Source organism: Phyllostomus hastatus, unplaced genomic scaffold (genome assembly GCF_019186645.2).
Source record: "Phyllostomus hastatus isolate PE091 unplaced genomic scaffold, TTU_PhHast_1.1 phas_contig_17, whole genome shotgun sequence".
In the NCBI taxonomy this organism is placed as follows: domain Eukaryota; kingdom Metazoa; phylum Chordata; class Mammalia; order Chiroptera; family Phyllostomidae; genus Phyllostomus; species Phyllostomus hastatus.
This window is the reverse complement of record NW_025333664.1, coordinates 9,978,447-10,003,485: the sequence shown is the minus strand read 5'-3', so window position 1 is coordinate 10,003,485 and position 25,039 is coordinate 9,978,447. Positions and strand designations below refer to the sequence as shown.

Here is a 25,039-nt window from a genome sequence, read left to right as displayed (position 1 = left end):
AATGATACAATAGAATGGATCTCAAATGCAAAGGCCTATGGAGACCAGGAGGAAATGTCAAGGGAAAAGAAGGGTAAAACGTAAGGCACTAGGGAGGGGTGGGGACTGTGGCATGCCTTGACTAAGTTGGTCTGCCACTACTTGGCTCCAGGCAAGCGCTGCCATGCAGAAACGTGGCATTATCCTTTCATTTTCAAGAGAAGCTGAAATTCTAGGTTCTTCTGTGAAGTCACTTTATTTTAAAACATTGGCAATGGCGTTAAATATGTTTCAGCCCTGAGGATGCAGAAAGGTAGCCCATTTTGCTGCCTCTCGTACCCGTGCTCATGGCACCTGGACATTTAGAGACCAGTGCTATTTTTAACATCACTGTTTATTCTTTAACCTTGAATTATTTGCACACACCCAAAAGGATGAAGGGAATGAGTGTGGATAGTGTGCAACTTTCTGGCACCTACAGCCAGCAGGGTCAGTGTCTGCCATTTGCTGAGCTCCGTACTATATGCTTGATGTATTAAAAGAGCAAGGCTCCTAGGCCTCTCTCCTGGCGTGTCCGTGGCTTTGGGGGACGAAGAGAACAGGCAGCCTTGGCCGGGCGGCTCGGTTGGCCGGAGTGTCGTCCCGTACACAGAAAGGTTGTGGTTCTGGTCCCCGGTCAGGGAGCAGACCTAGGTTGAGGGTTCCATCCCTGGTTGGGGTGCATACAGGAGGCAGCCGATCGATGTTTCCCTTTCACATCTGTGTCTGTGTGGCTGTGTGGCTGTCTGTCTCTCCCCCTTCCTGTCTAAAATCAGTAACATATCCACAGGTTAGGATTAAACAAATTAAAAGGGAAACGGGCAAACACAGCATGCATGTGTCCCTGGGGAGATTTAGGAGCTAAACCCCCGTGTCAGCTGGTATAAATAAGCAGCGGAATTCTCTTACCAGATTAAAAAGTATATATAAAGCACTTCCTGTGTGTTAAGTCCTGGAATGAGTGATTTCTTTCTGTTTTAATAATTAAGTGTTTCGGGCGCACAGGGATGTGTGGTACCCACCTAACAGCGGTCCGCTCATCACCTCGCTGGCCAACGAAAGCCAGGGTTGTCAGATATTTTCTGCCAGATACTAAATATTTCCAGCTCTGTGGGTCTGTCTCGCAATCACTCAGAAGTTGCCGCGTGACAATGGTCAAGGACAACTCAGTTAACCAGTGAACACAACTGCATCCCCAAAACACATCACGTTATGGACACTGCAATTGGAATTTTACAAATTTTTCACATGTCATGAAATGTTGTTGTTTTTGTTCTTTTCAACCATTTAAAAATGTAAAAGCCATTCTTGACTCACAGGCCACAAAAAAAAAAACCAGATGGCAGATTGGCTTTGGACAGGCTATGGTCAGTGTCAACCCCTGAGCTAAATAAGATGTTACGCGCACCGTTGAAATCCCCAGGGCACCACTTCCCGAATCGCATCCTCCTCCTCTTCCCAGAGTTAACCACTGTCCTGACATCGGTGTTTATCATCCCCACACATACTGTTCTACTTTTACGGCACGTGTCTGTGTCCCTAAACAGTGTGTACTACTGGTTTGTGTATTCTTGCACCCCACAGAAGTAGTATCATCCCTTGGGTGCCCTTCTGCCTCTCTGCTCAGTACTTCGCTTGGCAGTGTGCTGTGCTTGTGCAGAGCTTTGTTTCACCTTTTTCGGGGCTGCATTGTACTCCATTCTGTGAGCGTACTGCCTAGTTACTCATTCCTGTGGTAGTGAATGGGCATGTAGGTTGCTACCTACTAAGTCCTTTGTTGACCTGTACCATCTCTTCCCACCGCACCGTGACCTTGTCAGAGAGGTGCTTTGATGATCCCCGCTGCCCAGAGAACACTTTTGACTTGGAGCTGTTTGGTAACCTGCTCAAGATGCCAAGTAGTGACCCTGGGATTTGAATCCACAACCTTTTCACAATGAAACCTGAGTTCAGAACCACTTTACCCTCTGTCGGTGCATTGTGTTTATTAACACATTGATAGCGGATCCTGCCCTTGGAGACTGACGTGCCGTCAATGAACTTAGCCTTTCTCTGAGGATAGCTTGAACCAGCGTCGCACAGTACTGGTTACAGTTCAGCCCCTTGCAACCTGCCGTGCACGATGTTCCGTGTGTTGGCCAGAAGCCTCACTTCCTGACCTCGGTGGGGAGGGATGGGAGCGGAATAAGTACTGACGCAGGGCAGGAGTGGGAAAAGCTTTCCATAAAAAGATGAAAACGACCCAGGAGAACTGTCCCTATCCTCCCCTGCCCCCGTAACGTTTTATCGAAATCGAGAGTAATTCAGGAGCCGTGTACTCGTCCTTGGGAGGGACCACAGCGACAGGCTGCGAGTTTTGCTGCCTCGAGGGACGTGATATCAGTGATGCCTTATGAGTCTTTCTCTGTCTGAACATGTCATGCCATGTCACACCGTGTTCCTTTGTCCCTCTAAACTGCAGCCAACTCCGACTTCTCCCCGGGCCTCTGGCTCTTGGGAATGCGCATTCAAACGCTCTCCCCCTACCTGCTTCTCCCTTCCTCTCCTGGGAAGTCTCCCTGGGCCGCTCCAGCTCATTCAGAATGTGTTTCAGAGAGACCAACACGTGTAATTTTTCTGATGGCAAAACACGGCAGGAAGGAGGGGAAAGGTTTAATCAAGCGGGCCTCGCCTCCGGAGGGGAGCGCGTTCTTCATTTCAATTCATGAAAAGTTTAGTGAATTGTGATTATGTAGAATTTCGAGACTGGCTGTAGGTAATCAGCTTTTGCATTTATACGCTTAGGGAAAGAAGTAGGAATCATTAGGACGCATGCATAATTAATGAATAAACGACGTTTCCCTTTGTTTTCTTGCAGGTACAAGGAAATGCTAGAACTCGTGATCTCACCCAGCCTTACTGTAAACAGCACCTGTCTGGGTCAACCGAAGCGTACTGCCGACGCCGATGTCCGGACTCTGAGTGACGTCGCAGGTAGGCCTGGCGTGGGTTACGGTGGACCGGAGGTGGTCCCTGCGGACCCCACAGAACCCAGGAAGGGGCTAACATCCGCAGACACCCATCTTTTCCATGGTACCACTTGTCGTTGTAACGATTTCTCCCCCGGCCGTTCGGATGGTCGCCTCTGGACCAGAACTTCAGCGTACGTTGATGAGAATTTGGGCTGGCCACCCAAGGTGCAAGTGTGCTCCTTCAGGTCCCGAACTTCCTGTCCCAGTCTCCCGTTCCGGGACATGCCGACACCTCCACAGACGACAGCCAGTTTCGGGTGCGCCCTGGGCCTCTGCTCTGTCGCTCGGGGCTCTCCCATCGTCTCGGCATCCAAGCAGGCGTCCCGTTGGAAGGGGGTTGATGTGGGGACAAGAACTCGTCCGCCTTTTGCTTTCAGGTTGGGTTGAAGTCAAGGAAGCAGAGGAGAGTTAAGCTGGTTTTTAAAATGATTGGCAAATGATGCAGCCGGACTAGTTTTCGCCAGAACAATTCCGGCTATTGTTTGCTTGTTTGGGACCTGTCGGCCTTCCTGGTAGAGCTGGAGTTAACGCAAGGCACGAAGCTGTTCTGTTTAACCACCGGGCTTAACCCTTTACGAGGCCTGCTCCGGGGTTTGCGGCTGGTACCCTGGGACCCCCGGCTGTCCCTCCTTCCCGATCTGCGTCTGATGACAGCTCCTGGGGCACCAATGCTATGTAACTGTCGTGAAAAACCAAAGAGACGTGTGTCTAGTCGAATCTAACATCACAAGGAATTTGCTGTTAAACAACCCCAGGCTTCTGGAAGGAATTATCGATGTCCCCGAGACAGTGACATTTCCTTTACACGCTAGTAATGAAGCTGGAACAGCCCTGCTCGAAGTGCCACCCGCAGGGGCCGGGCTCCCACGTCCAAACCGCACAGCAGAGAACACACCCTCCTTCTCCCTGGCACTTCGGAGCGCGCGTGTAAACCGCCCCCGCCCCTTTGAGAATCTGCGAAGGTGTAGGGAGCCCCGTTCCAAGGCAGTCCCCCTTTTCTCCCTGGAGAGGCACAGGCCACCTTAAGACCGTCTTCACTTCAGAGTCGGCAGAGCTAGGACGAGGCATGGAGTTCCAATTCCGAGTCCCAGCTCCACTGCCAAGCAGCCCAGTGATCCTGGGCGAGTCGTGGAACCTTTCTGTGCCTCAGTTTTGTCACCTGGCAAGTGGAGGCGTGGCCACGGCCCACTTCCCGGGGTGCTTGTCACGGGGATTACATGAGGTGATGTTCTGCAAAGTGCCTGGCACACCCCGGGGGCATGGTGCAGAGGTCACACTTGTAACTCCATGCCATCGTCCTCTGAACCAAATACCCACAGTGCGTTCAGAGCCACGGCTGCAAACTGGCAGCTCACAACCAAGTCTCACCCTCCCGTGCGGCTTTGTGTGGATTACACTGTTTTTTAAATTGATTTGAGAGAGAGAGAGAGAGACATCAATTTGTTGTTCCACATATTTATGCACTCGTTGCTTGATTCCTGTATGTGCCCTGACCAGGGATCAAACCCTGCAACCTTGGTGTTTCAGGGCGATGCTCTCACCAACTGAGCTACCCAGCCAAGGCTGGGTTACACTGTTTTAAATAAAAGTTGTAACGATTGGGACAATTCGGATAAAAATCTGGATTTCAAGTTTCTTTTGACATGCCCACTGCTTTAGAAACAGTGGGCCCGTGTTCCTGCCTGGCTGCCGCTAGTGGGAGGAGCCCAGGGCCAGCCGTCCCTTCGGCGAGTCCCTGCCTTGTGTCCGGAAGTTTCGTGAGCACATACTTTGTGCCAGGCGCTGTTCAAAGCAATGCAGATCTAGTTAATGCTGCTCCTCCTCCGTCACCACGAGAGCCAGGACTTGGCCGTGTGCAGACATTAACGTCTGTGAACTGATTCAGTCCCCAGAACTGTGAGACGTGGGCACAGTTATTAACCTCCTTTTCCTGATGAGGAAGCTGCGGCACAGAGAGGTCGTGCAGCCTGATCAAGGTGGCACAGCGAAGTGATAGCCAGAATTGAACGTAGGCAGTCTGACTCCGAAGTCTGTTCTATCGGTACACAGTGCTGTCTCTCATGTAATTACTACGCTCCTGTTAGGCTATGAGCCCATTTTACAGGTGTGGAAGTTGAGCCATGGGGGAGTTAAGTAACCGGCTTAAAGTTGCACAGCCTCATGGCAGGGCCAGGCGTCAAACCCAGGCCCGCTGGTTCCAGAGTCCCCCCTTCTAAACTCAGCCATCAATTTCCATCAAACTCCGAGAGTCCCCAGACCCCGATGTCCTTCCCCCACAGTAGCGGCCCCACAAATGCTGTCTCTCTCCTTATTGTGACTCGAGCTGCCCGTGCCCTTTCCACCACCCTGGAGCCAGCTGTCTGCCAAGGCTGAAGCCGTGGGGGTGGAAGCAATGGGGCAGAGAGAAGTAAGTGGCTCCCAAATTATAAGCAGGGCAAGGCCCAGGGGTCAGGTTACACACGCGCACACACACACACACACACACACACACACACTTCTTTCTCTTGACATGGGCGTGAACTCTGGGGATCTGCAGGGGACATTCCACCCTAGCTGTGGCCCCAGGTGCAGCCAGACCGGCTGCTCTTCCTGCCTGACCTCCTTGCCTCCCTCCTCCTGGGCCCTTCCGCCTGTCACAGAGACATTATTGAGCGACTCAGCTCCAAGGGCCCAGCTCCGTGGAGGACCCCAGGGAGGCAGGAGCCACGTGGCCTGCACTCAGGGGGGCTCTGCAGGGAACAGGGAGCCGAGAAGCCCCGCAGCAGCGGTTCCCAGTGCATCCAGCTTCACCTCCAGGGATCCAGTCCTGGGTCCCTGGTCCAGTGGCCTAACCTTTTTGGGGTTTACCTGCCTTGTCTGTTCAACAGGAATCATTATTTCACCGACCTCACAGAACTGACGTGAGGATGAAATAAATAAAACATAGAGAAGACGTAGTGTTTAAAAAATTATAGAAATCCTGACTAATGTGGCTCAGTTGGTTGGAGCATCATCCCATAAACCGAAAGGTCATGGGTTCAATTCCTGGTCAGGGCACATGCCTGGGTTGTGGGTTTAGTCCCCAGTCAGGGCGCGTGCAAGAGGCAACCGATGGATGTTTCTCTCTCACATCCATGTTTCTTTCCCTCTTTCTCCCCACCTTCCCCCCTCTTTAGAATCAATAAAAGGAAAAAAATTAATATAGAGAATAGGATCTAAATCTCTTACCCTGGCCTCCAGGTTCTACTCGTCTGTCTTTGCCGGCCTTTCTGACTCATCTCATCCCCCGGCCCCTTTGCTCACTGGGCCCAGCCCCAGGCCTGTCCCCGTTGCTGTAACTCACAAGCACGATTCTGCCCTCAGAGCCTTTGTACTTGCTGTGCCCTCTGCCTGGACCAGCCTTCCCGCAACCTCAGGGCCATCCCCTCATCCCTCAGTTCTCATCAGAGAGGTCTTTTCCATTAACAGTTACTCTTCACTCATTCATTCATTCAACACATATTGTCTCAGCCACATGCCCAGCATTGGTCTAAGTATTGGGAAGAGAGCATGAAACCCTGTTCCCTTAGAACCTGCCCTTGGGCACGGTCAGAGCAAGAGGCTGACGATAACACGAAATAAAATGCATCTCAGGGTGAATGTTGATGTACTGTAGGGGGTGGAGCAGTAAGGACAGGAAGTGCAGAGGTGTGGGCTACAGTTTTCGTTAAGGTGGCTAGGAAAGATGTCACCGGGAAGGTAACAGTTGCACGAAGACCTGAAGGAGACGAGGGAGGGCGCCTCACGATGACAGGGAAGGAGAGCCTTATGCGCAGAGGAACCAGCAAGTGCAAAGGCCCCGAGGCAGCGTGTTCCCAGAGCACTTGAGGCGCAGTGAGGAGGCTGGTGTGGCTGCAGCCCAGCGAGAAGGAGGCAGCGGGGGACGTGAGGTCAGAGAGAGAACCAGGGCCAGGCCACGCCGGGCCTTGTGAGCTATTGAAAAGACGTCGGCCTCTACCCTGACCCCCCGGAGACCAGAGAGGACGGCGTTACAACAACCCAGTGAGAAGCAACGGTGGCTCGGATGGAGTGGTGAGAATGGCCGGATTCTGGGTCAGTGTTGACCGGACAGCCAACAGATCACCCAGCCACACTGTTGCATGTCCCGTTCCACCTCCTCCCTGTCCCCACTGCCTGTCAGCAGTTACGTGCCCACTCGTTTGTCTGTCTCCCCCAGAGGCTAAGTTCCCGGAGGGCGGACCTTGCCCACGTCAGGTGCCTGTGTATCCCCGCTGCTGAGAACAGGGTGTGACACACAGTAGGTGCTTGGGAAGTATTCGTCGAATGAATGAAGACAGAAGACAGGGCGCTCTGCGAGACCGTAAGCCCGAAGGACGGAATGCGCGCTACCCTCTGTGAGCGCCGAGGACTTTCACGCCTCGCCGCCTCGGCCCGTGCCGTCCCCCTGCCCGGAGTGCCTGCCCATCCCGCCTCTTCTTTAAGAGACAGATCCGTCTGTAGTCGCCAGGTACTGCGTGAATAATGTGTACAGTCCTCGTGACGGCTGGAAACGTCGGGCCAAGCTCTCCTTTGCTCTTCCCGGTCTTCTCCTCTCTTCTCCAGAAGTAACAGTCACCATGGTTTGTGATTTGTGTTTATGCAGTTACATATGCATATTTACTATAGAAATATAGTGCTGCTGGGAGAAAAATTTGGAAACACGAAGCTATCATATCACACATACTTTCTATAATTTCTTTTGTTCACTCAAGACCCCATAAGGAACGACCTACCTCTTTTTTTTAAAGATTTTATTTATTTATTTTTAGAGAGGGAAGGGAGGGAGAAAGAGAGAGAGAGAGAAACATCAATGTGCGGTTGCTGGGGGTCATGGCCTGCAACCCAGGCATGTGCCCTGACTGGGAATCGAACCTGCGACACTGGTTCGCAGCCCGTGCTCAATCCACTGAGCTACGCCAGCCAGGTCCTACCTCTTTTTTTTTTTTTTACACCTCCTAGTATACCAAAGAATGACCGAGCCCCGGTTCACTTAGCCATGCCTGTGGATGAACACAGAGGTTATTTTTTTAATGTTTGGCCGCAGGGGGATGGCCCTGCAGGCTGCTGTGTGAGCAGGTGCGCCATTGCCCTAGGAAGATGCTGGGAGTGGGTCCACAGCCTCCCAGGCTTCCCTGCCCCTCCGTTTCTGCCTCAACAAGCTCCCCCTCTCCAAGCATCCCCTCTGCCTGCCGAGCCCCTCCACGGAGAGGGTTGGTAGTTTCTCCATCACTCCTTCATTTCTCTACTCAGATAGTCAGCTCACTGTCTGAGGCACCCACCACCTGTGCACCAGGCACTGGGGACCCGGTGGGGATCCAGGCCCACCCACTGCCGGCCTTCCGGGCCTTTGCTGGGTGAGCAGCCCTCCGCTCCCAGGGTCGCTACACGTCACATCCTCCAGGCTGGGGGCTCAGCCAGGCCCCCCGTGTGTCCCCGCCCCGTCCTCAGCTCACTGTGCGAAGCTGGGCGCATTTCTACCCCTCTCGGAGCCTCCGTCTCCTGCCTAGATGATGAAAGTTTGTTCACTCAATTGTCCCCAAATGCTTGCCACGGATCAGGCCCTGGAGCGGGTGCTGGGAATATAGTGGTGAGCAAGACAGACACGTACCCACTCCCAGGGCTCATGTTCCCCTGGAAGGGGCACACACCGAATTGTTAAACGCATAAGGGGTGGTGGTGATTTCCATGAGAAATGGAGCAGCAATGTGACAGAGAGAGACCTGCCTGTGGGCCAGTGGTTAGAGAGGCTTGAGCGTGGTGTTCAGGGCTTTGCAGAACGCTCGCCGTGTGTCTCTCCCTCTTGAATGTGCTTCAATCACCCGGGACCTTGTTAAATTGCAGGTTCGGACCCAGCCTAAGAGTCTGCATTTCTAACGCGCTCCCAGGTGATGCTGACGGCGCTTCAGGTTCACCAGCCACTCTGAGTAGCGAGGCGCTAGCTCAGTAGTTCTCAGATCCTCTGGTGCATCAACACCCCCGCCCCCGGAAGTTTTGTTAGCACAGAGACCGCACAGCCCCACCCCCGGGATTTCTGGTTCTGTACGGGTCTGGGCAGGGACCCTGAGAATCTGCACTGCTAACTGGTCCCAGGTATGCTGATGCTGCCGGTCCAGCGGCCACGCTCTAAGAACCAGGTTCCAGTGCTGGTTTTAAACCCGGCTACACATTGGAATATCCCGGGAAGTTAAAAACATTTTTAATAGAATGTCCAGATCCCACCCTCGGAGAATCTGATTGGCCAGAAGTGTGACCCAGGTAACAGGATTTTTAAAAACTCTCCAGACGAGTTTATCATTCTAGACGCTGAATTCCTCCAAGATAAGGACAACTCTTTATTCCTGTACATGCATTTAAATTTGTGTCCCAAATGAGTGCATACCTCAGTGCCTGACTCATGGCAGATCCCTAAACATTATTCATGGGTGGGTAGGTGGGTGGATGGATGGATGGATGGATGGATAGGTGCATGGGTGGATGGATGGACAGATGGATAGGTGGATGGGTGGATGGATGGGTAGATGGATAGATAGATGGATGGGTGGATGGGTAGGTGGATGAATGGGTGGATAGGTAGATGGGTAGATGGGTGGGTGGGTGGGTGGTTGGATGGATGGATGGATGGATGGATAGGTGGATGGAAACTGAGTAGTCTTGAGGAATCACAGATAATTTCAAGTTGATATTGGCTTTTAATCCTTAGTAAAGTTTCCTTTACTTCCCCCCACCTCATTTCCCAGGTCTGTAAAGTACAGACAATAACTTCCTCACTGGGTTGTTGCGGGGAATAAAAGAGAAAGGACCCGTGCGGCCCTGCGGCACAGTGCCTGACCTGTAGGAACCGCTTGAGAAATAGTAGCGGCTCCTTCATCACCCTCCAAGGGAACACTGGGTTTGAACTGCACCCCATCTTATGGAAGGACAGAGAGAGAGTTGTGGAACTAAGAAAGTAAAGCTGAACAGAGAAATTTTTTCTATTAAAATGCAGACACATTGTTCAAAAGCCCAGGCTATAACCTCATTAAGTGTTTCCTCGAAGAGAGAGGTGAACCCCCACCCTGCAGAGCAGGCTGCACCGTCCCCTCAGACTCCCCGCGGCTCCTGGGCCCTGGGACTCCGGCCCACCGCTGCCAGCCTGGGGCTGGCAGACCTTGGCTCATTCCGCCCAAGCCCGGCTGAGCTGCCAGCGCTCTGCCGGGTCCTTACCCGCGGGAGCCTCAGGTGACCTCCACCTTTCCCACTTCTAGGCCTTTCCGGCTGCCTTCCTGGGGGAGCTGGCACCCGGAACGACCTGTACCGCAAAGAGCAGAAGTGGTTTCGTGTTAAGGAAACCACTCTTCCTTAGGGGATCTTGCCGATCCCCTCTTCATGAGAAAGGGCACTGAGGCTTATGGATTACCTAGGCCCTCCGTGGGGACAGGACTTCCCCTGGTGCTGGCGTCTCCCAACCTCCACACGGTCCCAAGCCACTTTCCCTGCCGTAGATTCACACTGTCCCTTGCTGCTCATTCGCCTTTAAAACAGCTAACTCCCTTTCAGTAATTCGTTTTAAAAGGGTGACTTCAGGCCAGCTCCAGAAATGAAAAGTTAAGACTCCGATAGTCTTGTTATTATGATTCAGATGTGCATTGAAATAAATTCACGATGATTTAAATCCAAGAGCGTGAATGCCCGTACCCCCTGAAGTCCCCACACTCTGGGCTCTGCTGGCCTCATTCTGCTCTCTCCTCACAAACACCCCCACAGAGGACAAACGGCCCGCTCACTGTCACTTGGCCACTCAGTGCGAGTCAGAATTGGGTGCTCGCTTCTGGACTCCTAATACTGAGCTCTCTCCTGCTGTCCCTGTCCCCGGCCTGGGAGCAGTTTGCACCACCCATGCGAGGGAGATGAGCTGACACGGTTTATAGACACGCACCTTTCACAGCAGAGACCTGCCTCAAAGCCTCTCCCTAGATACTGTCTCGTCTGACAGGGATCAGTTAGAAAGCGGCCCCTGGGGCCCAATTTAGACATCACAATAGTGGTTGCTGCTTTCAGAATCATTAGCTTCTTAATCCTCCCAGTGAGAGGTTAAAAAAAAAAACCCTGTGAACATTCAAACTGGGCTCCCGGGTTTAAGTGGCCTAAGCAAGGGCCCCAGGAGAACGGAGAGCTAATGACAGCTGCAGCACGTTGAGTGGTTGCCATTCGGCAGGTGCCCGCCTGCGAATCCTTGCAGCAGCCCCGCAGGAATGGATGTCACCCCATTTTGCAGATGTGGAAACCGAGGCTTAGAGAGAGAAGGTGGTGGGCACAAGGTCACATAGTTCCACTGCAGCCAAGTCGGGATTTGGATTTGGGTCCAGCCCCTTCTGCCCATGTGCTTTCTTCACAAGGAACATTAGGTTAACACATTCTGAGACTTGGGTTGTAGATCTAGCGCACAGTAGGTGCATAATAAACATTAGTTGAATGCATGGATAAGTGAATGAATGAATGAATGAAGTGGGCGTGCCCTTGGACAAGCTACTTCACACAATCACACACACAGTCACACATAAGTGTGCACGTACACACACAGACCCCAGCTTTAGTTTCCTCATATAAAAATTGGATCTTTGCTCGTTTATGTTACCCCCTTGGCCCCCATATGCATTTGAGTCTATAACTTCAGGAACGGAGGTTCATTTTTATGAACCCAGAATTGCAATAGCTCTTCGTAACTGCAGTTCTTATATTAGCTCATGGTCTAAATGCTTGCTGCTCAGAGCGGGGCCTCTGGGTCTGCTGTGCCAGCATCCCCTGGGAGCTTCTTTGACCTATGTCTGCATTTTAGCAAGATCCCCAGGCCAGTCCTGTGCGCATGCACGACACCATCCACTGTCTTCCTTGTACCTTGTTATAGTCATAATTAGGTACTTACTTATGCAATTATTTTTTTTTTGCCCTCCATCTCCCCACTAGACAGGAGGGTCCAGGAGGGCAGGGACCCTGGTACTTTTGCTCACTACGGGAACCCTGTTCCTAGCACATGCCTGGCACGTGGGAGGTGTGAATGAATGAATGAGCTCGTCCCAGAGGCTCTGGCCACCTGTCGAGCTCATCCTTCTCCCTTCACCCGTAGGAGGCTGGGCAGGAAGAGGAGGCTTAGAGCTTTGCATTCAGAAGTCAGTGGGGGAGCTCTCTGCCCCATTGCACGTGCAGCCACATCCCTCTGAGGCACATGGGGAGCCTGGAGTAACCAGACCTGGCTCTGGCAGCTCAGGTCACGAGGGCCGCTTTCCCCACTGGCAACGTGGATGTAAGTCACCATCAGCGCTGCTGCTGGGGAGCACGCGCAGCGTGGCGGAGCAGTTGTGGGGTGAACACTCTGGCTTCAAACTCACAGGACGCCAAATCAATCGCAGCCCATAGGAATGTTGCCATAGATTCAGAGACGTATGAACATTTACATATTTATTAATGAAAACATATTCACAGTGTTTAATTCAGTAACAAACACACTCAGATATGGTCTTTTACCAATAATGGGACTGCGGCCGCTTCAGAACGAGACAGCTCATTCTCCAGTCCCGGGGGAGGCTGGGGAAGGGGACAAGGGGCCTTTCCCGGAGCAGCAAACCCCCCCCCAGAAGGGAAATTAGCATTGACTGAGCACCTGCTGTGCTGGGGGGTGGGGGCGCTTTCCTTGGGATCAGACTGTTCCAACTCTTCTTTCAATACGACACACAGTAAGAAATCTGTTTTTACAGCCAGCCGTTCAGTACCCACACACACACACATAACACACAACACACGACACACTTTCACGTCTGTGGCTGGAACAAAAGCTTCGCATAGTTTGTCCTTACTCTGAGCAGCCATGCTGATACGGCCTGTTCCGTTTTTCACTTCCAACTGGAGCTCTCGAAATGGGCTTCAGGACTCCCGCGCTCACCCCAGGGGGTTGGGGCTCAAACAGAATGTAACGCATCCGGTGAACCGACCTGGCAGTCAGGTGGGTCAAGTCCCAGTTCCCGAGCCCGTAGGTTGTGTGGCTTGAACAAGACACTTAGGCTTCCCCGGTTGCCCATCTGTCCACTGGGGAGAACCCCCTCGGCTGCCTGGCCCCGGTGGGGGGACTAAATGAGACCAGGCCTGCCAGCAGGGGACGCGGGGCCTGGTGCGCGCAGTGACCTTCTGTGGGGCTGCACGCTGCTCTCCGTGGGTGATCATCACTGGGGACTGCAGTGTCCCGGTTGCAGAGACAGACTCCGGAGCCAGACCGCCCAGGTTCAGGTCACAGGTCCACCCCTTACGATCTCTGTGGGCTCCGGGTAAGGAACCTGGCCCCTGTGTGCCTCCAGGTCTTCACCTGTGACAGGAGGACACGACCAGAGCCCCGTTCATGGGGCAGGTATGAGGGTTAAAGTAATGAATCGGGTAACGTACTTAGAAGACAGCCTGGCATGCCACACGCACCGCGTCCGTGATGGATATCATTATCATCTTCTCGTTGAATCCTCACGCATCCTTGGGAGATAAAGATTCTTCTCCCGCTTTCAAGGGAGGGCCCTGAGGCCCAGAGACCAGGGGGCCTGCCCAGAGTCTCGTGGCTGCTCGCTGGTAGAGTTGGATGGCAAGTTGGTCTTCTGAGCGCCCAGCTCAGGGCCTGAGAGAGGCTCAGAGCTCTGGGGACCTTGGAACGTTTCTCGGAGGCACAAGGACACCCTAGCCACCGCCCGGCGTGCCGAGGAGTGTGAATTGGCAAGGCAAGGCCATCAACAGGCGTGTTGTCTAGAATTTCCTGGGGCTCCGCAGCAAGGACTGAGCTGTGCTGTAAGAGACGACGTAGAAGTAAACTGTCCATTGGTGAAATTTCACTCTTGCAAATGTCCCTCCCACTCCATTCTATCGCCTTTTCGTCACTTGCTCTCTTGTCTCCCATCCAGTGGTTGGATGCTGTGTGCCCAGGGAGCCAGCTGAGTCAGGGGCCTCTTCCCTCTGCCTGCTCCATGCCCTGGCTGCAGCCTAGGAGATGATCCAGGATGCGCCTCCCCTCCCAGCCCCACCTGAACCCCGTGGACTGAAACTGGGGCAGGGGGAAGGGAGGAGCATCAAACCGATGTCACTGGAAAAAGGAAATGGATGTCGAGAGTCAGGAAACCGAGTTCCGGTCCCAGTTGTGCTGCTATCTGGTCCTGTGACCTGGCCCAAGCACCCTCTTTCCGACCCTTTGGCCTCAGTCTCTCCATCTGCACAGTGGGTGGGGAGAGGGATTCCACCCTGACGTTTTGAGATGCTGTATATCCTTTCCCTGTAGCCCTTCAAGTCGTACCTGGGGACAAAGCTCACCCAGAAAGGGTTTTCGAGCAGGAGAGCGCTAAGACGTGCCTCCAATAAGCCTCTGTGGTCGAGAAAGTCCCGGCGGCAGCCCTCCGAGTTTCTCCCCCCGGAAGCAAGCCGGCGTCTGAAGGCACACCCTGTGTGGGACAGCACCCTGACGGCTGAAGCCCTTCAACCTTGTCTTCTCCCCTGCAGGTGTCACCGCATCGGCCCTTCCACGAGTGCCCCAGCTCTTGGCGAGGTGAGTACCCCTGCCTTGCCCCTTTGCCTCGTCTCCCCGTGCCCTGTGCCTTCTTCCTTCTCGGAGAGGGACGGCACATACCTGGAGGCAGACTCCCGGGGAGGAAGGGCAAGGGCGGCACGGACGAGCTGAGCAACCTGGGCAAAGCACGCCACCTCCCGGGCCTCAGTCTCACCATCCGGAGAAGGGGCGGTCCCGCGGCCTGGCCCGTGGGATGACGAACACATGTAAAACGCACCTGGGACAGGGCCTGGAACAGTGTTTTGAGAGTGCTGGCTGAGAGTGTGTTCATCTTTCTCCGTTCTGTATTCAGCCTTTCTTTCTTTCCTCTCTCCTCCCCTGCACACAGACCCTTTCTCAGGCCCTCTCCCCCTCCCTTCTTCCCTGTCTCTCCTTCTTCCTTTCCTCTTCCTCTTTTTCTCTCTCCCCTTCTTCCCTCCCCCTTTCTCTCTTTGTCCTTCTTTCTTTTTTTTTAAGATTTTATTTATTTATTTTTTAGAGAGGGAAGGGAGAGAGAGAGAGAGAGAGGGAGAGAGAGAGAGAGAGAGAGAAACATGAATGTGCGGTTGCTGGGGGTCATGGCCTGCAACCCAGGCATGTGCCCTGGCTGAGAATTGAACCTGCAACACTTTGGTTCACAGCCCTCGCTCAATCCACTGAGCTACGCCAGCCAGGGCTTGTCCTTCTTTCTTTCCCCATCTCCCTCCCCTTCCCTCCTCCCTTCCCATCCCTTTCTTCTTCTCCATCCCTGTCTCTCCCCACTTTCATCCCTTTTTTTCCTGCTCCAATGTTCACCCAATGCTCCTCGGTGGCAAATCCTATACACAGCCCTGGAGCCTCGGGGGTCCCTGCCCTCAGAGAGCTCCCAGTCAGTAGGGGACACAGGCCGGTAAATCAGAAATCTCAGCACTACACGCGGGCAGCATAGAGGCCCCACCGGAGGTGTGGGCAGGGCAGTGAGAGCTCAGGGACGGACGTAGCTAACCCAGGGCCCTCAGGGACCTGCCTTGGGGAGCCCCCTGGCCTTGGCCTGGTGGCATGGCCAGCAACTCCTTATCTAGACAGCAGCTCCCTCCTTGACAGCCCTGGAGAAGCAGTTTCTAAGGAGTGCGCTCTCTCAGCCTTCCTTTCCCTCCAGACGTTTTGGGGGTTGTCAGTAGCAACGGAGGTCTGTTAAATCTTCCTAACTTGTTTTACGGCCTCGGGATTAGAGAGCTCCGCCGTCTTTTCTCCAGGTTTTCACGTCAGCCCCAGTCTCATGAGGGTCGGGTAAATTGGTCTTGCTGGGAAGTAGGAGCTGATCATCTCAGATTCCCACCTTCTACTTCGAAGGACAGGTGTGAATGGGGAACATTTCAGATGAGGTTCACTGCTGAGTCCCAGCCGAAGGGAGGCAGTTCCCCGCACCTTGCAGAGAAGAGGGACGGGCTGATCACACGCCCTCTGGTACTGGTCCGGGCGTCCGCAGCTCAGATGAGTTTCTCATGCATTTTGGAACCAGCTCCCCAGCGCTTCATCACAGGAGGAGCCAAAAAGAAAGGAAGAGAGACAGGAGACCACCTTTTTATCGTTCCATAAAGCGCTGCGCCCTTCTCACACCTGCCGTGAGGCTTCACCTGCAGAAGGAGCTCTGGACCCGGGCAGGTTCTCACTGAAGTGACGCAACCAGAATGGAATCAGATACACATCTGGGGAATCCCAGTAACCTTGACCGGCGAACTTGCCAGTTAGAGCAGGTGGATACAGGATGTCAGGGCCCTGTGGCTCTGCTGGGAAAAAGCCCAAAAGGGTTTTTGGGTTTTTTTTCTTTGAGGTTTCTGTCTTATTTTTTAATTGAATTTACCCAGCCTCCCAACCCCCTTTCCCTGTGCCAGCTGTCGGTCTGTTCTCTGTATCTGAGTCTATTTCTGTTCTGTCTGTTCATTTATTTTGTTCATTAGATTCCACACACGAGTGAAATCATAGGGTACTTGTCTTTCTCTGACTGGCTTTTTTTCACTTAGCATAATATTCTCCAGGTCCGTCCATGCTGTTGTAAAAGTTAAGATTTCCTTCTTTTTTACAGCCAAGTAGTATTCCATTGTGTAAATGTACCACTGCTTTTTTACCCATTCATCTACTGTTGGGCACTTGGCCATTGTACATAACGCCACAGTGAACATAGGGGTGCGTATCTTCTTTCAAATTAGTGTTTTGGGTTTCTTTGGAACCTCTAGGTCATAAGGCAGTTCCATTTGAAATTTTTGGAGGTATCTCCATACCGCTTTCCACAGTGGCTGCACCAAGCTGTTATTGTACATTCCCACCAATAGAACGCAGGGTTCCCTTTTCTGCACACCCTCGCCAGCACGTGTTGTTTGCTGATTTACTGATGATGGCCGTCTGACTGGTGCGAGGGGATATCTCATTGTGGTTCTAATTTGCGTTTCTCTGATAATTAGTGTCATTGAGCATCTTTTCAAATGTCTGTTGGCCATCTCTATGTCTTCTTTGGAGACATCTCTGTGTAGGTCCTTTCCCCCTTTTTTAGATGGATTGTTTGCTTTCTTCGTGTTGGGTTTTATAAGATTTTTATAGATTTTGGATATTAACCCCCATCCGCTGTATCATTGGCAAATATATTCTCCTTCTCAGTGGGTTGTCTTTTCGCTTTGTTCATGGTTTCCTTTGCTATACAAAAAAAAATTTGTTTGATGTAGTTTCATTTGTTTATTTTTTTTCTTTTGTTTCCCTTGCACAAGAAGATATGTCAGAAACAAATATTGCTAGGAGAAATGTTTGAGATTTTAGTGCCTGTGTTTTCTCCTAGGATTTTTATGGTTTCGAGTCTAACAGTTAAGTCTCTGATATCTTTTGAATTTATTCCTGTGTGTGGTGTAAGAAGGTGGCCTAATTTCATTTTTTGCACATATCTGTCCAATTTTCCCAACGCCATTTATTGAATAAACTGTCTTTACCCCATTGTATGTTCTTGTCTCCTTTGTCAAATATTAATTGATCATAAAGACATGGGTTTGTTTCTGGGCTCTCTATTTTGTCCCATGGATCTGTGTGTCTGTTTTTATACCGGTACCATGCCGTTTTAACTAATACGGCCTTGTAGTATAGTTTGATATCAGGTAGCATGATTCCTCCAATTTTATTTTTCTTTTCCAAGATGCTGTGGCTATTCAGAGTCTTTGGGGTTCCACATAAATTTTTGGAGTATTTGTTCTAGTTCTGTGAAATACACCATTGGTATCTTGATAGGAATTGCATTGAATCTGTAGGTTGCTTTGAATAGTATGGAAGTTTTAATGATGTTAATTCTTCCTAACTATTAACTATAAGGTTGCACTTATTTTTATCTTCTTTACTTTCTCTCTTCAGTGTCTTATAATTTTCCCAGTAGAGGTCTTTGACCTCCTTGGTTAAATTTATTCCTAGGTTTTTGGCGGGGGGGTGTTTTGATGCAGTTGTAAAGGGGATTGTTTTTTTAGTTTTCTTTTCTCATAGTTCATTATTGGTGCATAGAAATGCAACTGATTTCTGGGTATTTAATTTGTATCCTGCTACTTGATGAACATATTCATCAGTTCTAGTAGGTTTTTTAGTGGAATCTTTAGGGTTCTATATATACAGTATCATGCCATCTGCAAATGACAGTTTTACTTTTTTCTTTCCAACTCGGATGGCTTTTATTCCTTCTTCTCTGATTGCTGTGGTGAAGGACTTCCAGTACTGTGTTGAATAAGAAAGGTGAAAGTGGACATCCCTGTCTTGTTCCCAGTCTTAAGGGAAACACTTTCAGTTTTTTCCTGTTGAGTATGATGCTGGCAGTGGGTTTGTCATATATGGCCTTATTATGTTGAGGTGTGTTCCCTTTATTCCCACGTTGCTGAGAATTTTTGTCATAAATGGATGCTGGATTTTGTCAAATGCTTTTTCTGCATCTATTGATATGAACATGTGATTTTATCCTTCCTTTTGTTTATGTTGTGTATCACATTTGTTGACTTGTAGATATTGTACCAACATTGCATCCCCGGAGTAAATCCCACTTGATTGTGGTGTAAGATCTTTTTAATGTATTGCAGATATGGTTTTCTAATATCCTGTTGAAGATTTCAACATCTATGTTCATCAGGGACATTGGTCTACAATTGTCTTTCTTTGCAGTGTCTTTATTGTGTTTTGGAATTAGGATAACGATGGCCTTGTAAAGTGAGCTGGGGAGTTTTCCCTCCTCTCAAATGTTTTGGAATAATTTGAGGAGAAGTGTTAGTTCTTCTCTGAATGTTTGGTGAAATTCACCTATGAAGCCATCCGGTCCACGACTTTCATTTCGTGGGAGTTTTTTTTATTACTACTTCCATTTCGTTAGTTGTAATCTATCTATTCAGATTTTCTGATTCTTCCTGATCGACTTTCAGAAGTCTGTATATTTCTAGGAATGTATCCATTTCTCCCAGATTGTCCAATTGTTTGGCATATAGTTGTTCATAAAATTTTCATACAACCAAAAGGACTTTTTTTTGGAAGATTTGGAGTTGCTCACAATGTAAGTGAAAGCAGAGTAATCAGGCCTCAAGAAACCACAGATGGGACAGGTTCCGGGATCCAAGCAACAGGGCAGAAATAAAAAATAGGTTCTTCTGAGTGTGACTGTTAGAATGAATTATTCAGCCCAAGGTTTAAATTTCCAGGACTGAGTCTGGTTGGATGGTCTTCCATCAGCTGCCCATCCCTTGGCTAAGAGCAGGGCTTCTTGATTGGCAGCCCTGTTAAAGCTGCAGTCAACTGTAAAGGTGTCTAAATTAGGATAGATAGTCAGGGTGGGATAGGGTATGCTGCAATAATCAAACCCTGGTCTCAGTGGTTGAACATAGCAAAGGTTTGTTTCTTGTTCACATAAAATGCAGTGTGTGACTGGATTGGATGAAACTCTCCAGGGAGGCTCTTCCCCACACACTGACTCAAAGACCCAGCGTGTGTCCATAGTAGAGCTCTGCGGTCTCAACCTGCACCCTCCATAGTTGCTGATAAAGGAAGAGAGAGGGCAGGAGGGTCGTAGGGGATGGCTTTATTAGCCAGACCTGGGAGTGACTTATATGCTCTACTGGGCAGAACCCAGTCACATGGTCAGACCTGACTGTAAGGAACACAGAAAATGTAATCATTCTAGGGCCCAGGAAGAGAGAAAATGAAATGGAGTTTGATGAACACGTAGGTTGTGTCTGCCCTGGAAAGAGTAAATACCCAAAGGAAAACGGTGGTGTTGACACCGAAATAAGGGGGAAGGGATGCCGGGCTGGGCTTGGAGACTTAATCTTCTCTCCTTCCTTGCAGACCTTGCCCACGTGTCCTGCCCAGCCAGCCTCCCGTGGCCATGGCAGCCTACGGCCAGACGCAGTACAGTGCGGGGATCCAGCAGGCCACCCCCTACGCAGCTTACCCCCCTCCAGCACAAGCCTATGGGATACCTTCTTACAGTGAGTACCAGGCAAAGGCCTTGCGTTTCCCCTGGGGCCCCAACATTATGGTCTTTCTTCTTTCCTGTTGCCTCAGTTAAATACAGAATGATACATGATTCCAGGTTCATTTGTATTGGAGATAGAGAAGGACGGACACTTCAATTATTGTTCAAGTTCTACGGACTGTATCAAGACCTCTTTTGACTGCAAGAATTGGAAACTTAGCCCAGGTTGGCTTAGGGGGAAGTGTAAATTGAATGATTCACACAGTGGGAACTTACTGACCTCAGGAATGGCTGGATCCAGGTGCTGAAATGATGTTAGGAGGAATATATCTTACTCCATGTTCAGATGTTTCCTCCAAGTTGGTTTTACTCTCCCACACAGGTTCTTCCCATGTGGCAGCAAAGATGGTGCCTGTCCACTCTGGGTTTTCATCCTTTCTGCCCAGCACTCCCAGCAGAAGGAGAGCTCATCTTTCCCACTTGGTCCAGCAGAATCCCACATTGACCCTCACTGGCCCAACTGGGTCATGTGACAATACCTAGAGCAAGGCAAGAAGGAGAGAGAGATAAGGAGGTTGAAGCACATGACTGTATATGAGGGAGGGATGGTTCTCTTAAAGGAAAACACAGTGCTGGTGCCAGAAGGAGAAATGGATGCTGGGAAGGCAAAAACAAGACCTCTAGACCCCGTGAGACCTTATCGCTAAGAATGGGAGACTCAGTGAACCAGGGCCACCATCCACGGTGCACCTGTCCCTGTCTGTGGTAGTCAGAGTTCTCCAGAGAAACAGAACCAGTGGGATGGAAATAGGTCACTGAGATAGACAGATAGAGAGATAGCAAGATGGAGATATAATGGGCATTGGCTCGCCTGAGTATGGAGGCAGAGAACTTCCAAGATCTGCAGCTGGCAAGCTGGGCACCCAGGAGAGCCAGTGGTGCCCTGGGGCACATGCATGGTGTCAAGGAAGAGAAGAAGGTCCTCAGAGCTAACAGAACAAGGAAGAACAGGTTAGGTCCCAGCGCCACACAGGCCGTTTAGATGAGGGCGGATTCCACTGAGAACTGAGAAATGAGCATGCGCAAGCTCGGGAGGCAGAGCGTCCAGGCAGAAGGGGACCACGGTGGGAAGAACGGGGATGGGGAGGAATTTGGCAAGTCCCAGAAGCCCAGTGACTGGAGCACTGTGGGGGACAAGGGGGGCGGAGCCTGAGGGCCCTGGGGCGGGGTTGGGACTTGATTACCAGTGAAACGGGAGCTCTCGGTGGCAGGGGTGTGTGCAGAGGGCTGCAGGGCACAGTCCGGGTGCTTTACAGACCGCTCCCACTGCCGTGGGAAGTCAGATGGTGGGGAAGCAGAGGAGAGACGGGAAGTCCAGTGGGGAGACTGATGAAGCCCGAGCGGGTGGTGGTGGGGGCCTGCGACAGAGCAGTGACAGGCAGAGGAGACAGACGCGAGAGCAGTTGAGGAGGTAGCAGTGACAAGTCCTGAGGGGCCTCAGGTCAGACGCTGGTCATGGTCAGCATCGCTGAGCTGCCGCCCCCTCTGGTTCTCAGTGGAAGGTCCCATGATTATCCCCTCTCAAGAGATAAGTGAGCAGGGCCTCAGAGAGGGCACGTAACTCTCCCACAGTCACCCAGCGGGTGGGCGGAAGAGGCGGAATTCAGCCCGGCAGCCTGGCTCGGAGGTCCAAGCCCAAGGCCAAGTGCGTTCCACAGATCCTGGGGGAACCACCTGTGACAGGCCTTGGCCAACGGGGGTGGGCATCATTTTTAACTTTCTGTCCCTCCTGTGCTGAAAGACCTGTGACACCAGCACACATAAGTTACCCTGCCTGGCCGACAGCCAAGAAAAACGAAGCCATATTATTTTTCATCATGGAAGAGAAACCTCATCCTGTTCCCAGACAAAACATGGCATCCGGTGGAAATTAATTTGGTTCAAAGTCATTTTATGGTCTCAGCCACTTTCAGAGAGTCTGTTCTCTGGCCACACGGCACCGCTGGTCAGAGCACGCACGTCCTGGGCTCACACCCCAGCGCTGCCCCTCACTGGTCCAGAGACCCCGGGTGACATCCGTCATTGGTACAGTGGAGCCAACCTAATCCTGGCCTCCTTGTGGTGGTTGTGAGGATTCAGTGAGATCGTCTGCTCAGGGGCCCAGCTACCTGTTCTTGCACAGGGCTGGATAGTAAATATTTTCGGCTTTGTGGAGTACACAGTCTTGATAAGAACCACTCAACTCTGCCGTTGAAGCGTGAAAGCAGCCAGCTAATATGTGATGAGTGTGTTTGCGTTCCCATAAAACTTTATTTACACAAGCAGGCCGCGGGCCAGATTTGGCCCACGGACCTTAATTTGCAAAACCCTGACTTATCGGAAGGGCTTAGCTCGCAGGGCCTGGCTCGAGAAAAATGCTTAGTCGGTGCAGTGGAAGCCAGACTGCTGTGCTGCTCACACCTGAACTTGGCCTTGTCGCTGAGTCGTGGCAGGTGGGATGAAAAGCCGTTTCCCTTCACATGTGCCTGGGCCTGAGCAAGCGGTGTTTGCTCACGGCCTGCGGAAACCTTGTCGAGTCTTGTTAGGGAACTTGTATTGCTCCTTGGCAAATAGTGTCACTGCCTTTGTTTAAATAGTTGCAGGGAAATAACACAACTGAGCAAACTGGAGGCACGGAAGTATTGGGTTGGTTTTTCCCCTCAATTTATTATGCAACACTTAAGGACCTATGTAAAAGCATAAAGAACAGCGCTACAAACACCCGTGAACTGACCGTCCAACTTAAAAAATAACACGGAAAGGGAGGTTCTCCCCCTCTCTTCTCAGAGGGTACCCCCAGCGCTGGGTTTGACGTTTATTGTTCCCTCTGTTGATCATTTCTTTGTGCAGAATAGGGGTCGGCCAACTTTTTCCATGAAAAAAAACCTGTTAGTGAATATTTTTGGCTTTGCAGGCCACGCAGTGTCATAACTACCAAACTCTACCATTGTAGCTCGAAAGCCCCACAGATAATATGCAAATGAATGGATCTGTCTGGGTCTCCATAGAAGTTGATGTACGAAAACAGGCAGAGGGCCCCATCTGGCCCATGGGCCGTAGCTTGCAACCCCTGGTGCCGGCGTAGAGTGTTATCCTGCCTGTTTGTGGAATGGGTGAATGCACGAACATACTCCTGCAGTTCGTCTGTGTCTGTTTACAGTAAAAACTGTACATGTTCTTGGATTCAGCAGCTCCGCCTCCCATACCCAGGCTAGACAAACACTCCAACAGTGCATGAGGTGGCGTGTCCACTCTGTCCCCGGTGGTGGGAGTTAAAAAGTCAGAACGAGCTAGAGTCCGTTCTCAGGGGACTGGCTGAGTATGCGGTGATAGCCCGTCCTTCGGCTCTCCACTTGGCCACCGACACGAGTGGGCAGACAGCTTGCAAAGAGTGAGTGAGGGTGCCTGGGGAGGGCCAAGGTCAGAGGGCGAGCAGAGCCCAGGCAGGACCTTGGGGCCACGGGGAGCTTAGATTTGACTCCAGGTGCACTGAGGTGCCATTAAAACTTCCTAGCAGACTGAGCCGAGAGAGTACCTGTAAGTCTGCTCGTTGCCGTCCCCATCCTTGTTCCTGAAGTCTCCCTCCAGCTACCGCACAAAATCCTGTCACACCCATTACTGAGAGGCGCCCAGAGACGGAAAGGATAACCTTGAATTATGGGCCAGTTGTGAGACCCCAATTGAGTAGCCTGGCTTTTTTTTAAGATTTTATTTATTTCTTTTTAGAGAGAAGGGGAGGGAGGCAGAAAGAGAAGGAAGAGACGGGACCTGGCCCGCAACCCAGGAATCAAACCAGCAGCCTTTCAGTTCGCAGGCCGCTGAGCCAGGGCGTAGCCTGGCTTTCTGAACCTCAGCTTCCACACCTTTAAATTGTGGAGGGCAGTCTTGCCTGGGCTGTGGTGCTGCTGTGAGGATGCAGGAGGTGTGCGTTGCTAGGCACCTCGTTAAGAGCCTGACATGTCTATTCTTTCCCCTTCCTTCGCTCCCCCAACAACCCTGCTGGTATGTATCAGTGTCTTACTTCATAAGGACAAACCGTCCAAGTCACCCAGGAATGCCACAGACCTTCCAGGACTCCAGCACAGACCTCACAACTCAAAATCCACCCTTCTCCCCCTACTAAGCATTCTCTTCACTTATAGAAGCGAATGGGTGAAAAGGAGGGAAAACACAAGTACAAAACCATCCCCAGAACTAGAAATGTTCTTTTAAAAATGCAAACTTAAATAGTATCAGCATGTTATTTTACACCTATAGGAGAGACAAAGATAAGCAAAAGTTATTATACTTTCAATAAAAATACAATGTATGGGCTTTTGATGATGGATCAGCCTTCCTCCCTCCGTACGGTCCCTTCCTCAGCCAGTTGCTCCTGGAATTGGTGCCTGTGCTTTGGAGAAGCTGTCAGAGTTTGGCCGAAACAGAAGGGAGATTTTTAACTCTGGCCTCTCATAAACAGGTCCCCCCTCGACAACAACAACAACAAAAAACAGAATGTGTCTCAAGGTTAAATAGTATCATCTTTACAGGGGAAGGCTGGCTCACTTAACACCCTCACCCAAACTCCTGGTGAACTGGAAGTCATGAGAGGCGCTGCTCTGTGGAGTGGGGGCTTGTAAACTCAGCACCGTCCGAGCCAGGCAGGAAGCGTGAAGCCAACCACACGTGCAGAATAATGAGGCCCCCTTGCCCTGCCTTCCTCTCCCCCGCTTTTCATAGTGTCCTGGGGTGTTAAATAAAAATGTACAACTTCAGTGAAAAAAATAGCACCTTAAAACCAGCCTCAGCGTCCTGGAGACAGTGCTGCATTCGTGGTGACCAGGGAACCACAGACAGGGAAGCCTGCAGGGGCCGCTTGTCACTTGGGAGCACAGGCGTGACACCATCCCATTGCTCAAGAGGAACCATAAGTCCAGATTTTTTGGTGAAATCTCCTGATTTTCAAACAAA

General features: G+C 51.2%; 1 protein-coding gene across 1 annotated transcript in view; it reads left to right on the top strand.

The window, feature by feature from the left end:
• The window catches only part of EYA2 (EYA transcriptional coactivator and phosphatase 2), a 203,253-nt gene that overhangs the window by 68,315 nt on the left and 109,899 nt on the right, over positions 1-25,039 (top strand). The window contains exons 2-4 of the mRNA XM_045832978.1: positions 2,876-2,991; positions 14,547-14,592; positions 19,921-20,063. Of these exons, the coding sequence (XP_045688934.1) occupies positions 2,886-2,991; positions 14,547-14,592; positions 19,921-20,063 (295 nt within the window). The 5' untranslated portion in view covers positions 2,876-2,885. The remainder of the gene's footprint in view (positions 1-2,875; positions 2,992-14,546; positions 14,593-19,920; positions 20,064-25,039) is intronic.